Below are 12,341 nucleotides of genomic sequence, written 5' to 3' on the forward strand. Positions count from 1 at the left end.
TAGCAGAGAGGGAAGCAGCAGTGGCACCAGAGAGAACACCCAGTTTTCACAACGTTTCAAACAAAACCTCTGCCAGTGGCACAGGCAACTGATGTGATAACCCTCTGGATATCCTAGGACATACAGAACAGCCGGCCTGGGTGCTGTACCAAGCATGGCCTCCCCTGCCTGTTCTCCATGACTTTTTATAAAATGATCTCTTCCCAGTTGTCTAAAGGGACTTCCCTTCCAATGACAGAGTTCTAGAAAAGCAAGGAACTCAATACCTAAGTTCACGCGCCCCTGGGGCTTTCTCCTCCTTACCCTCACTGGCAACCAGGAGTTTGGTGGCACCTTAAAGGCTAGCAATTTTATTAGGGCATAAACCACCGGAGCACGTAATTATCAAGCAATCTACCCCATTGGCCATTCCCAGCTTCTGGAGAAGGCGGTAAAAGTGCTGACTGGGTCAGACAGACAAGAGAGGCTAGGGGCAGCAGCACTGGCATTAGAGGGTAGCTAGAGGAGAGAACAGGTGCACTGCCTCATGCACCAAGGAAGGAGAAGGGATTGTGCTGACCAACATCTCAGAGCAGTCGGTCAGCGGGGGCAGTGCTGGTGAACCTACACAGACAATTCCTGTGACAATCAAGTAATCCATAAACCTCTTATTCGCACCAGTAAGCCCACTGACACTAACCTGACAGCCAAGCCAGAGCAGCGAGTCTACTAAAAAGTAACTCCACGTTTCATAGCTTGCTGCTACAAAAGGAGGAGTTGACTGCAGGAAGGAGGTGGCCTCTCTAACTCTCGCTACAGTCTTTTGAAATTGAAAACTTCAGCGCTCAGCTCCAGCAGTAGTATTCGAACTTCACTGCACAACGTGTCCCCTTCTGCAACAAGAATTACTTCATGGCCCCAAGTGGCGGGGCAAAACCTGAGCCCGTTCCAGCCACACTGGGTGGGAGGATGAGCCAAAGATGAAACCCAGGGACTTCAGCTCCAGGCAGGGGACCTGTAATCTTTACCTCCAGGCAGGGGACCTGGGTAGTGGAGGTTGGTCTTCAACTCTGGGCCACCGCAAGTCTAAGCCAGCCCTGGTTAGAATGGAACCGCGACCCTCTCTGGGCACACACCCACAGTTTACAAGACGCTGATGTACGCGTATGAAAATTACCCACAGATGCAAGAGACAACTGTAGAGTATAAGGAGCCATCCAGCCATGCTGAAGGGTATGACATCAACCCGAATCAGCAGACTAATACCAAAGGCCACGATCTCCCATACGGCTCACAATAAAAAAAAAAACCACACCTATTTCAAGCATAAATGTACTGCCCATGAATCATGAAAAGCTTAGCGTCGGTGGGTTTCATGCCAAGAAGAGACAAATCTTGCTTCATTAGCAAAAGGATGAAAAGATCTCACATAGCTGGAATGGTCCTAATTCAAATGCAAAATCTATAGCTAGTCTGCATGGAACACAACTCTATAGCACCATGATGGGTGTCCACAGTTAAGTCCCTATTGGCTGTGCTGCAGGAAACAACGTCTTTGGCCTGAAAAAGGGGAAGCTCACAACTAAACTCTTTGCTCGGTTCCAATACTAAAAGCTCACGATGCCATTACATCTGTAAACGTGTCAATCCCATTAAACCCAGAAGCTGTAGAAAGAAACAAACATGTTTACGGCACACTTGCGCCTAGGCGGTGCCCAAATCCTTACGCTATATAGGTTGTCTCTCTTTGCCCTTTTCTCCACAGGGGGCCTTTCAATACAGAGCACCCTGCCTCATTCCTCCCAACATCAGGACAGAACACACCCATCTAACCCACCCTACCCTGCTCCAGACACTTTGCCTTTTCTACGGCAGCTGTGCCTCCTCCACCGACACCAGAAGGGAGAAAAGCCTATGAAACCGTGCTTTGGGAATTCTACGGGCAATGTCTCGCACAGGGCCGATGGACACCCCTCTTGCTATAAAATGCTTTGGGGGACTATTTGGTTTCTAGGCAGGATATGCAGAATTGTGGTTCGAAGACACAATTCTACTTCGCTGCCTGTGCATCTGTACACGGGTTTCTGAAAGACACGGCTAAGTTCACCAGGAAGAAGAGCAGGCCCACGGGAATCTGGAACCTGTCTGGGGAGCTGTGTGCAACACGGAGGGCACACCGTGTTTGGAACAAGTTTTATATTTAACATTTCCGGCTGAATTTTTGGAGCAAAATCTTTAGGAAATTCTGACCGTTCATTTGCTAATTTTGGATAGAGCTAGCTAATTTGACTGGAGCTGAACTTTTACTCTTACCTTGCCTTATGAGCCCAGCCAAACGAAAAATGCAAAAATTTGCACCAGTGCTGCTACATCAAGGTAGTCACAGCAATGTAAACCCCTCATACAGATGCCCTGCACTGGCACAACTTAATCTGATAAATTACTGGCATGAGCCCCACATCACACTAGGGCGGATAGCCTACAGTGAGAGCAAGGATACTGGTGTAAATTTCTCTAATGCAGAAGGAGATCCAGAAACTCATGGACTAGAGGCGTCATTACTCCCTGCTCAGAGGGGTTGTGTTGCAAGCCAATGACCACCCAGAGAAGTCTTAAAGATAAGACCAAAACCAGCACTTTCGAACGTTAACTGGTCCCCCGGACAAGGTGAAGAGTACCACAGGGCCACCCCCTCCCTAGCCAAAAGGTGCCACTTGACAAACTATGGCCCATCCATGCCAACCCTGCTGCCCCATCAATACTCAGATGGCCGAACACTGGCAGCTATTAGGGCTCAAGAGCCTACCCTGGGGTTACAAATACCAGGGGGCAGCCTGAGAAGACTATGGCAGCAAATGGTAGAAGGGGTAGGGTCGGAGGTTGCTATCTGCAATGGGACATGCAAACTCCACACTGGACAATTTGGGATTAAGGAGCTGCTCTGGCCTGCCACACCACCCCTGCCAGGCAGGCAAATGCCCGGAGGGGGAGGTAAACAGGCAGCGGAACAGCGCACGTGCAGGCAGTGCAGAGAGAGAAGAGACCGTCAGCCTGGGGCTGAGGGAAGGCAAGAACTTCCCAGACAACTCTGCCTGAAGGAGAGGTCCAGATCCCTGAGCGGGAGAGGCTTTGGCCCTCTTTCCCTTGCTAGCTTAGGTTATTTAAGTTAATTCCCCTGGCTTTTTGTGTACAGACCACCCAAAAGGGGCAAGGATTTAAAATGACCTGGACAGAGAGCCACAGCACAGGAAGAGGTGAAGCAGCCACTCGCAGGAGATCCCATCAGAGAAAGAGCTGCCACACCATGTCCAGACACAAGGAGGTGCCGACAGGGAGTTCACTCCTTCGCACAATCACTACTGCCCTTCACCATGGCCACTGCACTTGAAACTGTGCAAGATACCCAGAAGTGGGGTCACTGTTGAGCTACGGGATGGAAGAAAGAGCACCACGGCCAAGGTCCTGTGGGTCACTTTTCTAAAAAAGTCTAATGCACCTTGAGAGCCTCCCAAGCCTTCGTTAGCCCACTGAGGCATAAATCCCTTCGCAAAATCTCTCCTGCCGCACTCGTTCTAACATCTTCTCCAGGCCAAGATCTGATTACAGAGTCCACCTCAGAGAGGAAAGCCCATTCCAGAGAGCTGTTTGCTTCGTCCGGCGTTGCTTTTGTTGTTTGTTCCCAAATTAACTCCACTGAGTCACTCCTGAAAAAATATCTCATGACTTGAGACTCTGCTGGTTCAGTCCAAGACAAATAAAGCCATGGATGAAAGGGAGCTTGTCTGGTTCAGAGGAAGGTTTAACAACAAGCTCCCTTACCCAGCCACGCCAAGCTCATGTGGGAGTCAGATGTACCTGGCCCATTTGTCCAGCCTGCATACTCTGCCCTCGTGCACTGAGATGCTCCCCTCACTCCTGCTGTGGGCTGCTGCTGCCGCGGCACCATGTGGAATCCTTTTCATTGTGAAGCAGCTGACTGAGCACCTCCTCCTTTGCACTACGCCCACACCAGGCCTTGCTGCAAGGCAGGCAGTAGCCAGAGATACTCTGCTCCATCCCTGGAGTGGGAGAGGAGTATCGTTTGGTTTTGCAGCAACAAGCAAGTGATGCTAGAGCCACAGGGAAAGGGACTCCGTTGCCCCGGGGATGGGGGGAACAAAAATAACTAGCAATAGGGATTGGAGAGGAAGGAGGGGAAAAGGAAGTCGCTGAAGGGAAGGGTGGAAGTGTCACATAAAGTGGACAGGAGAATAGGCTTGCTGTCCACCCACACGAGATGGGAGGCGAGTGAGGACTCAACCAGGCTCCCCTTTCCAGGGTTAAAGGTGCAGGGGAACCCAGACTCTGTCGGAACAGTTCCAGGAGTTATGGATTTTGCAAGCTCCTCTTCCCACCCCATTTCACTGGCCTGTATGTGCACGGTGCTGTCTTAATGCTGCTGGAGCGTTTGGTTGAGTTTTGAACAATGCATCACTGTGATACGTCCTTTTGTACTTCTGCAACGTCATACTGCAAGCAGGCAGTTTGATCTGATCGGCAGAGGCAACCATTTCCTACAAATAAACCGAGTAGCATCCAGAGAAAGAGCATCAAGGTCTCCCTTCAGCCTCTAGCTGGGACGTCAGTTATGCTAGGTATGGTAGCAGGAAGCTGTTCTGGTTGCCTTTGTTCCTTTGCAAGTTCAGAATCACCAGTGGAGGAGCAACATTTAGTTAACCACAGGTGGGTCTCTTCACCTGATTTCTTTGTGCTGGATTCCATGATTTAACTTCCCTGTTTTCCATCCCTCACTTATTTACTCTTCCCAGAACTATTCCTTTAATTCACCACGCGGACATCAGGGGGTGTGGCAGATCTCAGTCTGCAGCTGATGGGTGCCTGGGGGAGGGAGAACATTTTGGGCATTGGAGGAAGCCCTTTGTTCCCCTTGTAAGTTCCCAGAGAGCGCAGTCCTGCAGGCTGCCTAGGCAGCCGGGGCTCGTCAAGGGTCAGCCAGCATCCAGCTGTAATTGAAGCACCTGGGACCAATGAAGGCCTTCAGGCTGTCTATAAAAGGCTTTCCCCAGGCAGCTGGAGGGAGAGGGAAGTGGTGCCAAAGAGAAAGAGGCTGGAGGTGCGCAGAGCGGACCAGACCCAAGCACCGCACAGTACAGGGGGAAAGACCCCAGAGGGTACTGGCGGGTGAAGAGGCCCAGGGAAAGAGAGGTATCGTGGGGCAGGGGCAAAAAGCTCCACGGGCTCCCTCCTTGTGTAGGGTCCCTGGGCTGGAGTCCAGGGCAGTGGGTGGGGCTGGACTCCCCCCACCACTCTCCCTGGAAGGGCGGCCAACTGAGGTAGGGCTGGAGCAGCTCAAGGCAGGAGGAGAAGGGAACCTCCTCCACCCCAAATTCAGACCGGCCTGTGACGAACATGGCTAGGTAAAGGGAGACCCTGGCCTCCGGGAAGTTTCAGGACAGCGAGAGGGGCTCCCTGAGTCTCTCAGGCTGACAAGGAGCCGTCTGGAAGCACAGGACCCTTTAGGGACGGTCAAGAGGTCCGTCATGGAGGACTTACGGGATTTTCTTTTTTCCCCCCATCTTCCCTCCAGGTTTTGCAGATGTGCATACGTTGATAAGACGTACTGATGATACTTAGAAGACATGGTAAAATCATCCACCCCAAGGAAGGATTCCCCACAAAAGCACAGTAGTACCACTGCATGGGAGACCCTTTAAACCAGAAAGACACTTAACGCTTTCTCTTCTTTCCCGTACTCTGGATTAGTCAGCTGCATGGTTCTAACCAACAAGTAAAGGCCGCAGGGTGCAGACTTCTTAGCTCGTCATTGGCCAAGGAAAAGCAGGTTGTTGGTCAGTAAGTTTCACCTGCGTAGCTACTTCTGCCAGCCTCTCAAAGCAGTTTCTTTGTTAACAGAAGGTAAACTCCTCCCTGACGCCAGGTGAGGCAGCAGCACAGAACAGAAAAGCTTAAGTTACACAGTTCTCTACTCGCTCTACGCAGCCTGCATGTTATCCGCCTTCCATGCCCAATGGGTACGGCATTTACCAAAAAGTCTCAGGTTTTACAAACGCTGCCATTCGGTTCTTACTCATTTTCATGGGAGCTCTGAGCCATTTAGACACCAAAAGTGGAAGAACTCCCCAAACCTGGCTCCCCACTTTGGAAGGAGACAGTCACTCACTAAACTAGGCCACCCAGGTTACTGAATTGCCCTCTCATCTTCCAGAGCCAGAAGCTGGGTCATATGCATTCTTACATTTCTCTATTTGCTGCTCTATTGATCTATTTTTTCTCTGTCCTCCTGACCCCCAACATTTACCCAGCATTCTGTGATGTTCTTACTTGCACCAATTTTCACCCTTTTCAAATGGCTTTTCAAATTTCCTGAGAATTTTTCGAAGGGGCTTCAGCACTGCAGCCATTAAACTTTTGTGTTACACCTGTCTTTGGCCTGACTAGACACATTTACGCCATAGCTATTACTCGTTTGCCTTCTTTCCGCCACTGACAGCTCTCCCCTCATTTCTTTCAGTGCACTGACTTACAGAAAGCTGAAGTTCTTCTGTTTTTACCTATCTGATTTCTTTCTAAATCAGCAGACACGCTCAAGGCTGGGTAGGACACCAAGTCACTGAACTGCACTCAACTGAGGAATGTTACAGCATCCAGGCCCAGGCGAGGCAGACAAAAGATCAGAATTAGTGATATTATACAGAGATCATGGGACTTGGAATCTCAAACTATCCAGCACATCCCAGTTTCCAGCAGCTCGTTCCCATAGACCAGCTGAAATGCAGCCTTAGGTCTGCTTGTGGAAGGTCAGACTAGATGATCACTGGTGCCTTCTGCCTCGGAATCGCTGAAGAGTGCTGGAGTAAGTAAGCGCACCGTACGAGCATGAAGCTTTCTGCCATGTTCAGAGCTCGGCTCCTCCGTGCAGCAGAGAACATTCCAAGCATCTGTCCACTTCCTCCCGGATAACCCACCCCGAGTGCCAAAAAGGAAACCAAACAATTTCCAGCTAATTTTAGCCAGCTTTGCGGAAGGGCCCGGAGGCGCTCCCAGAACACCCTGAAGCCTCCCCGTGCACATGTAGGTCAATCACTGTTAGCTTGCAGATCCCACTCCACCACTGACAACTGGCTCAGCCAGGCCTTCAGCACAGTTTGCCTTACCTACGTACTGCCGCTGCCCCGCAAACCATCCCAGCTCTCCAGAATGCTGCTGTCACTGCCTCACGTGTTCGAAGCGCGACCACATCAATTCTGCACTCAGACACTTTGCTGGCTCCTCACTCCTTGCAGGGACCAGCCCAGGCCAAAGTTTGCCTTGTTTTAAAACCCTTCCATTGCAGACTTCAGAACCACGCTCCCTTTGCACCAGCCTGCCCTGCGATCATGCAGAGCCTAGTCAATGCCAGTTCAAGAGCCTCCTCCTATAGCCCCTGCCTACTCTGTGACAGCCTTAATGTATCCATCTGCCTCACCCCAACTCTGAAGATGTGATTCTACCTTTTGCTTATCTTCTTGGTTTCTTACCTCAGCTACATCTGACCCTTCTGGGATATGCTTTGTAGGAAACACCCCATAAAATGCACATTATGTGGAGAAAGACGCAACCCGTTGCCAAGCTAACAGCATGTGGGGAGCTAACATTCATGCCCCATTAGCTGGTAACTCAGGGGTCTTGTCACTCCCTCAACATAGAAACTCCAGATGTAGCAGCTAAGGCATCCACAAGGAGGAGGCAGCTCACGCATCTGACAAAGTGGGTCTTTGCCCACGAAAGCTGATGCTCCAAAATAGCTGTTAGTTTACGAGGTGCCCCAGGACGCCTTGTTGTTGTTACGAAGAAAGAGGGGCTCTTGGTCGTCCTCACACCAACACTGCAGACCAGTCAGAGGGAGCTGCATTTTGAGAAGTAACATACCTCCGAAAAGCCTCCTCTCACCTGCGCTCGGGGAAAGTGAAACATCAATTTGTAGGGCGCTGCTCAAGAGAATGAGGACAACCCAGGGGTCCTGATCAACCTCCCTCTGATTTTGCAGACAGTGTAAGACCTGGCGGGTTGGTGCCCTGAACGACTGACACTTTGACCTATTCAACTGCTGTTAACAAAACTGAGGTATCAGCTGCACAAGCCCTAACGTACAAGGGCATTACTCGAACTCCGGCGGCTGCAGGAAGCTGTGCTGCTGACTAAGACGACATGACTGTTTCCTTCAAGTCAGTCCTTAGTCAATGCAACTGCTTGGTGTGGGGAGGGCCTGGTGTTACCGGAGCCATTTCAGAAGACAGAAAACAGTGAGGTTTCGTTCCCCCTTCTCCTAGCAGCATGCTGCTGGTTTATGCCATACAGGAAGAGCAGAGAGGGCCCCCAACCCACAAGTGATACCCTGTAGTTAAATACAAGAGCCTAGGCAGCTTGTCTCCATTTTTGGTGCACACAGGCAGCCTTATTGAGGGGACTGAAGCTTGGATGCAGATGAGCAACGTTGCCCGCCTGTAGGTCTACCAGTGCCGTCGCAGACCGCCACCCGCTGATCATGGGAAAGGAGAAATCCCATCTGAAGGGATCTGGGCTGACTAAAGGCTTCGAAGCAGCCAAAGAACATGCCAACTGATGCCCCATGAATTACAGGGGCACCCCCCAGCCCCTTGAGGGCCCCCACAACACCTCGCTTCCTCCAGCCTCCACTATACCACACCACTTCCTCCAGCCTCCACCTGCCACGCCGGCCCCTCCCTGGGACAGGTCCCACCTGGCACAGCTTGCTGCAGCACCAGCACTACCCCACACTTCTTCTGGCCGAGCCCCCAGCTGTAAGCGGACCCCCACACTACCACTGCCCCTCCTCGGGGCTGGCCTCCCCCAGCATAACTGCCTCCAGCCCAGCACCCCCACACCCATCATACCCCCCACTCCCTCCAGCCCAGAACCCCAACCTCAGGTGGACCCCCCAGACCCGGCGCTGGGCAGGCACCCCCACCACAACTCCCTTCAGCCCAATACCCCCCGAACCCATCACCCCTCCACACTCTGCCATCCCAGACCTCCAACCCTTTTAAACCCCCCTCCCACAGCTCCTGAAGCCCCCACACCACACCAGCCCCTCCTCTGGGCCTGCCCCGCCACACAACTGCTTCCAGCCCTGCCTCATCCCACCCCTCCTCTGGTGTGGGGTGCCAGGGGGGCCCGCCCTGGGAGAGCACCCAGAGGAGGCAGTCTGGGGGGAGGAAGCAGTGAGGGGAGGCAGTGCGGGGGGAGGAAGCAGTGTGGCGGGAGGCAGTGTGGGAGGCAATGCAGAGGGAGGAAGGCATGCAGGAGACAGTGTGGTGGGAGGGAGGAAGCAGCAGGGGAGGCAATGCGGGGGGAGGGAGGCAGTGCGGGAGGCAATGCAGGAGGCAGTGAGGGGGGGGGAACAATGGAGAGGCAGTGCGCGGGGAGGGAGGCAGTTGGGGGGGAGGAAGCAGCGCGGAGGCAGTGCCGGAGGCAGCACAAGGGGGCAGTGCGGGGGGCCCCGGGCTCACCGGCAGGGGCACGCCCAGCAGGCGGTGCAGCGTGGAGGCAGTGCGGAGGCAGTGCGGGGGGGGAAGGAAGCAGTACGGGGGGGAAGGCAGTGCAGGAGGCAGCACTGGGGGAGGGAGGCAGTGCGGGGGGCCCACAGGCTCACCGGCAGGGGCGCGCCCAGCAGGCGGTGCAGTGCGGGGGGCAGTGCGGAGGGAGGAAGCAGTGCGGGGGGGGAGGAAGGCAGCGTGGGGGGGGAGGCAGTGTGGGGGCCCCGGGCTCACCGGCAGGGGCGCGCCCAGCAGGCGGTGCAGTGCGGAGGGAGGAAGCAGTGCGGGGGGGGGGAGGAAGGCAGCGCGGGGGGAGGCAGTGCGGGGGTCCTGGGCTCACCGGCAGGGGCGCGCCCAGCAGGCGGTGCAGTGCGGGGGGCAGTGCGGAGGGAGGAAGCAGTGCGGGGGGGGAAGGAAGGCAGCGTGGGGGGGGAGGCAGTGTGGGGGCCCCGGGCTCACCGGCAGGGGCGCGCCCAGCAGGCGGTGCAGTGCGCGGGGGGGGAGGAAGCAGTGCGGGGGGGGGAAGCAGTACGGGGGCCCCGGGCTCACCGGCAGGGGCGCGCCCAGCAGGCGGTGCAGCGCAGGGGGGGGGGGAAGCAGTGCGGGGGGTGGGGAGGCAGTGCGGGGGCCCCGGGCTCACCGGCAGGGGCGCACCCAGCAGGCGGTGCAGTGCGCGGGGGGGAGGAAGCAGTGCGGGGGGGGAAGCAGTACGGGGGCCCCGGGCTCACCGGCAGGGGCGCGCCCAGCAGGCGGTGCAGCGCGGGGGGGGGGGGGGAAGCAGTGCGGGGGGGGGAGGAGGCAGTGCGGGGGCCCCGGGCTCACCGGCAGGGGCGCGCCCAGCAGGCGGTGCAGCGCGGGGGGGGGGGGGAAGCAGTGCGGGGGGGGGAGGCAGTGCGTGGGCCCCGGGCTCACCGGCAGGGGCGCGCCCAGCAGGCGGTGCAGCGCGGGGGGGGAGGAAGCAGTGCGGGGGGGGGGGAGGCAGTGCGGGGGCCCCGGGCTCACCGGCAGGGGCGCGCCCAGCAGGCGGTGCAGCGCGGGGGGGGAGGAAGCAGTGCGGGGGGGGGAGGCAGTGCGGGGGCCCCGGGCTCACCGGCAGGGGCGCGCCCAGCAGGCGGTGCAGCGCGGGGGGGGGGGGAAGCAGTGCGGGGGGGGGAGGCAGTGCGGGGGCCCCGGGCTCACCGGCAGGGGCGCGCCCAGCAGGCGGTGCAGCGCGGGGGGGGGGGAAGCAGTGCGGGGGGGGGGAGGCAGTGCGTGGGCCCCGGGCTCACCGGCAGGGGCGCGCCCAGCAGGCGGTGCAGCGCGGGGGGGGAGGAAGCAGTGCGGGGGGGGGGGAGGCAGTGCGGGGGCCCCGGGCTCACCGGCAGGGGCGCGCCCAGCAGGCGGTGCAGCGCGGGGGGGGAGGAAGCAGTGCGGGGGGGGAGGCAGTGCGGGGGCCCCGGGCTCACCGGCAGGGGCGCGCCCAGCAGGCGGTGCAGCGCGGGGGGGGGGAAGCAGTGCGGGGGGGGAGGCAGTGCGGGGGCCCCGGGCTCACCGGCAGGGGCGCGCCCAGCAGGCGGTGCAGCGTGGGGGGGGAGGAAGCAGTGCGGGGGGGGGGGAGGCAGTGCGGGGGCCCCGGGCTCACCGGCAGGGGCGCGCCCAGCAGGCGGTGCAGCGCGGGGGGGGGAGGAAGCAGTGCGGGGGGGGGAGGCAGTGCGGGGGCCCCGGGCTCACCGGCAGGGGCGCGCCCAGCAGGCGGTGCAGCGCGGGGGGGGAGGAAGCAGTGCGGGGGGGGGAGGCAGTGCGGGGGCCCCGGGCTCACCGGCAGGGGCGCGCCCAGCAGGCGGTGCAGCACGGGGGGGGAGGAAGCAGTGCGGGGGGGGGAGGCAGTGCGGGGGCCCCGGGCTCACCGGCAGGGGCGCGCCCAGCAGGCGGTGCAGCGCGGGGGGGGGGAAGCAGTGCGGGGGGGGGAGGCAGTGCGGGGGCCCCGGGCTCACCGGCAGGGGCGCGCCCAGCAGGCGGTGCAGCGCGGGGGGGGAGGAAGCAGTGCGGGGGGGGGGGGAGGCAGTGCGGGGGCCCCGGGCTCACCGGCAGGGGCGCGCCCAGCAGGCGGTGCAGCGCGGGCAGCTGCGCGCCCAGCGGCAGCGCCTCGAGCAGCGGGTGCGCGGGCGGGCGGCGCGGCTCCGGGAAACTGGCGCCCGCGAAGGGGTCGGCGTCGTCCAGGTACTGCAGGCGGCAGAGCACCGCGCCCGGCCCGGCCGCCATGGGGCCGCTCTGCCCGCCAGCCCCGCCCGCGCGCGCGCGTCACGCCGCCCCGCCCCGCCCCGCCCCGCCCCGCCGCTTCCCCGCCAATCGCCCGCCCGTTACCGGGGCAACCGGCCACCACAGAGCCGCCGATTGGCCGGCGCGCCCGGCGAACTAACGGGGTCCTCGGGGCGCCCCGACTGGGCCCGGGGGGGTCTGCGCCGCCCTCCCCTCCGAGCCCGGCCGGGCGGGGGCTCAGTGGGGGGAGGGGTATAGGGGAGGGTGAGGGGGTGCAGGGGTTTGGGTGGGGGGAGGGGGTATAGGGGAGGGTGAGGGGGTGCAGGGGTTTGGGGCGGGGGCACAGTGGGGGGAGGGGGTATAGGGGAGGGGGAGGGGGTGCAGGGGATTGGGGTCGGGGCACAGTGGCGGGAGGGTGTAGAGGGGAGGGTGAGGGGGGTGCAGGAGATTGGGGTGGGGGGAGGGTGTAGAGGGAAGAGTGAGGGGGGTGCAGGAGATTGGGGTGGGGGCACAGTGGGGGGAGGGTGTAGAGGGGAGGGTGAGGGGGTTCAGGGGATTGGGGTGGGG

The 12,341-nt window shown here is 58.9% G+C and overlaps 1 protein-coding gene across 5 annotated transcripts in view; it reads right to left on the reverse strand.

Moving 5' to 3' along the window:
* The window catches only part of FHOD1 (formin homology 2 domain containing 1), a 68,390-nt gene extending 56,604 nt beyond the window's left edge, over positions 1-11,786 (reverse strand). For all 5 annotated transcript variants that reach the window (XM_075009249.1, XM_075009248.1, XM_075009247.1 and 2 more), the window contains exon 1: positions 11,601-11,786. In XM_075009249.1, coding sequence (XP_074865350.1) covers positions 11,601-11,777 — 177 coding nt within the window. In that variant the 5' untranslated portion in view covers positions 11,778-11,786. The remainder of the gene's footprint in view (positions 1-11,600) is intronic.
* Positions 11,787-12,341: the final 555 nt, after the last annotated feature.

This window comes from Carettochelys insculpta, chromosome 14 (assembly GCF_033958435.1).
Source record: "Carettochelys insculpta isolate YL-2023 chromosome 14, ASM3395843v1, whole genome shotgun sequence".
Lineage (NCBI taxonomy): Eukaryota > Metazoa > Chordata > Testudines > Carettochelyidae > Carettochelys > Carettochelys insculpta.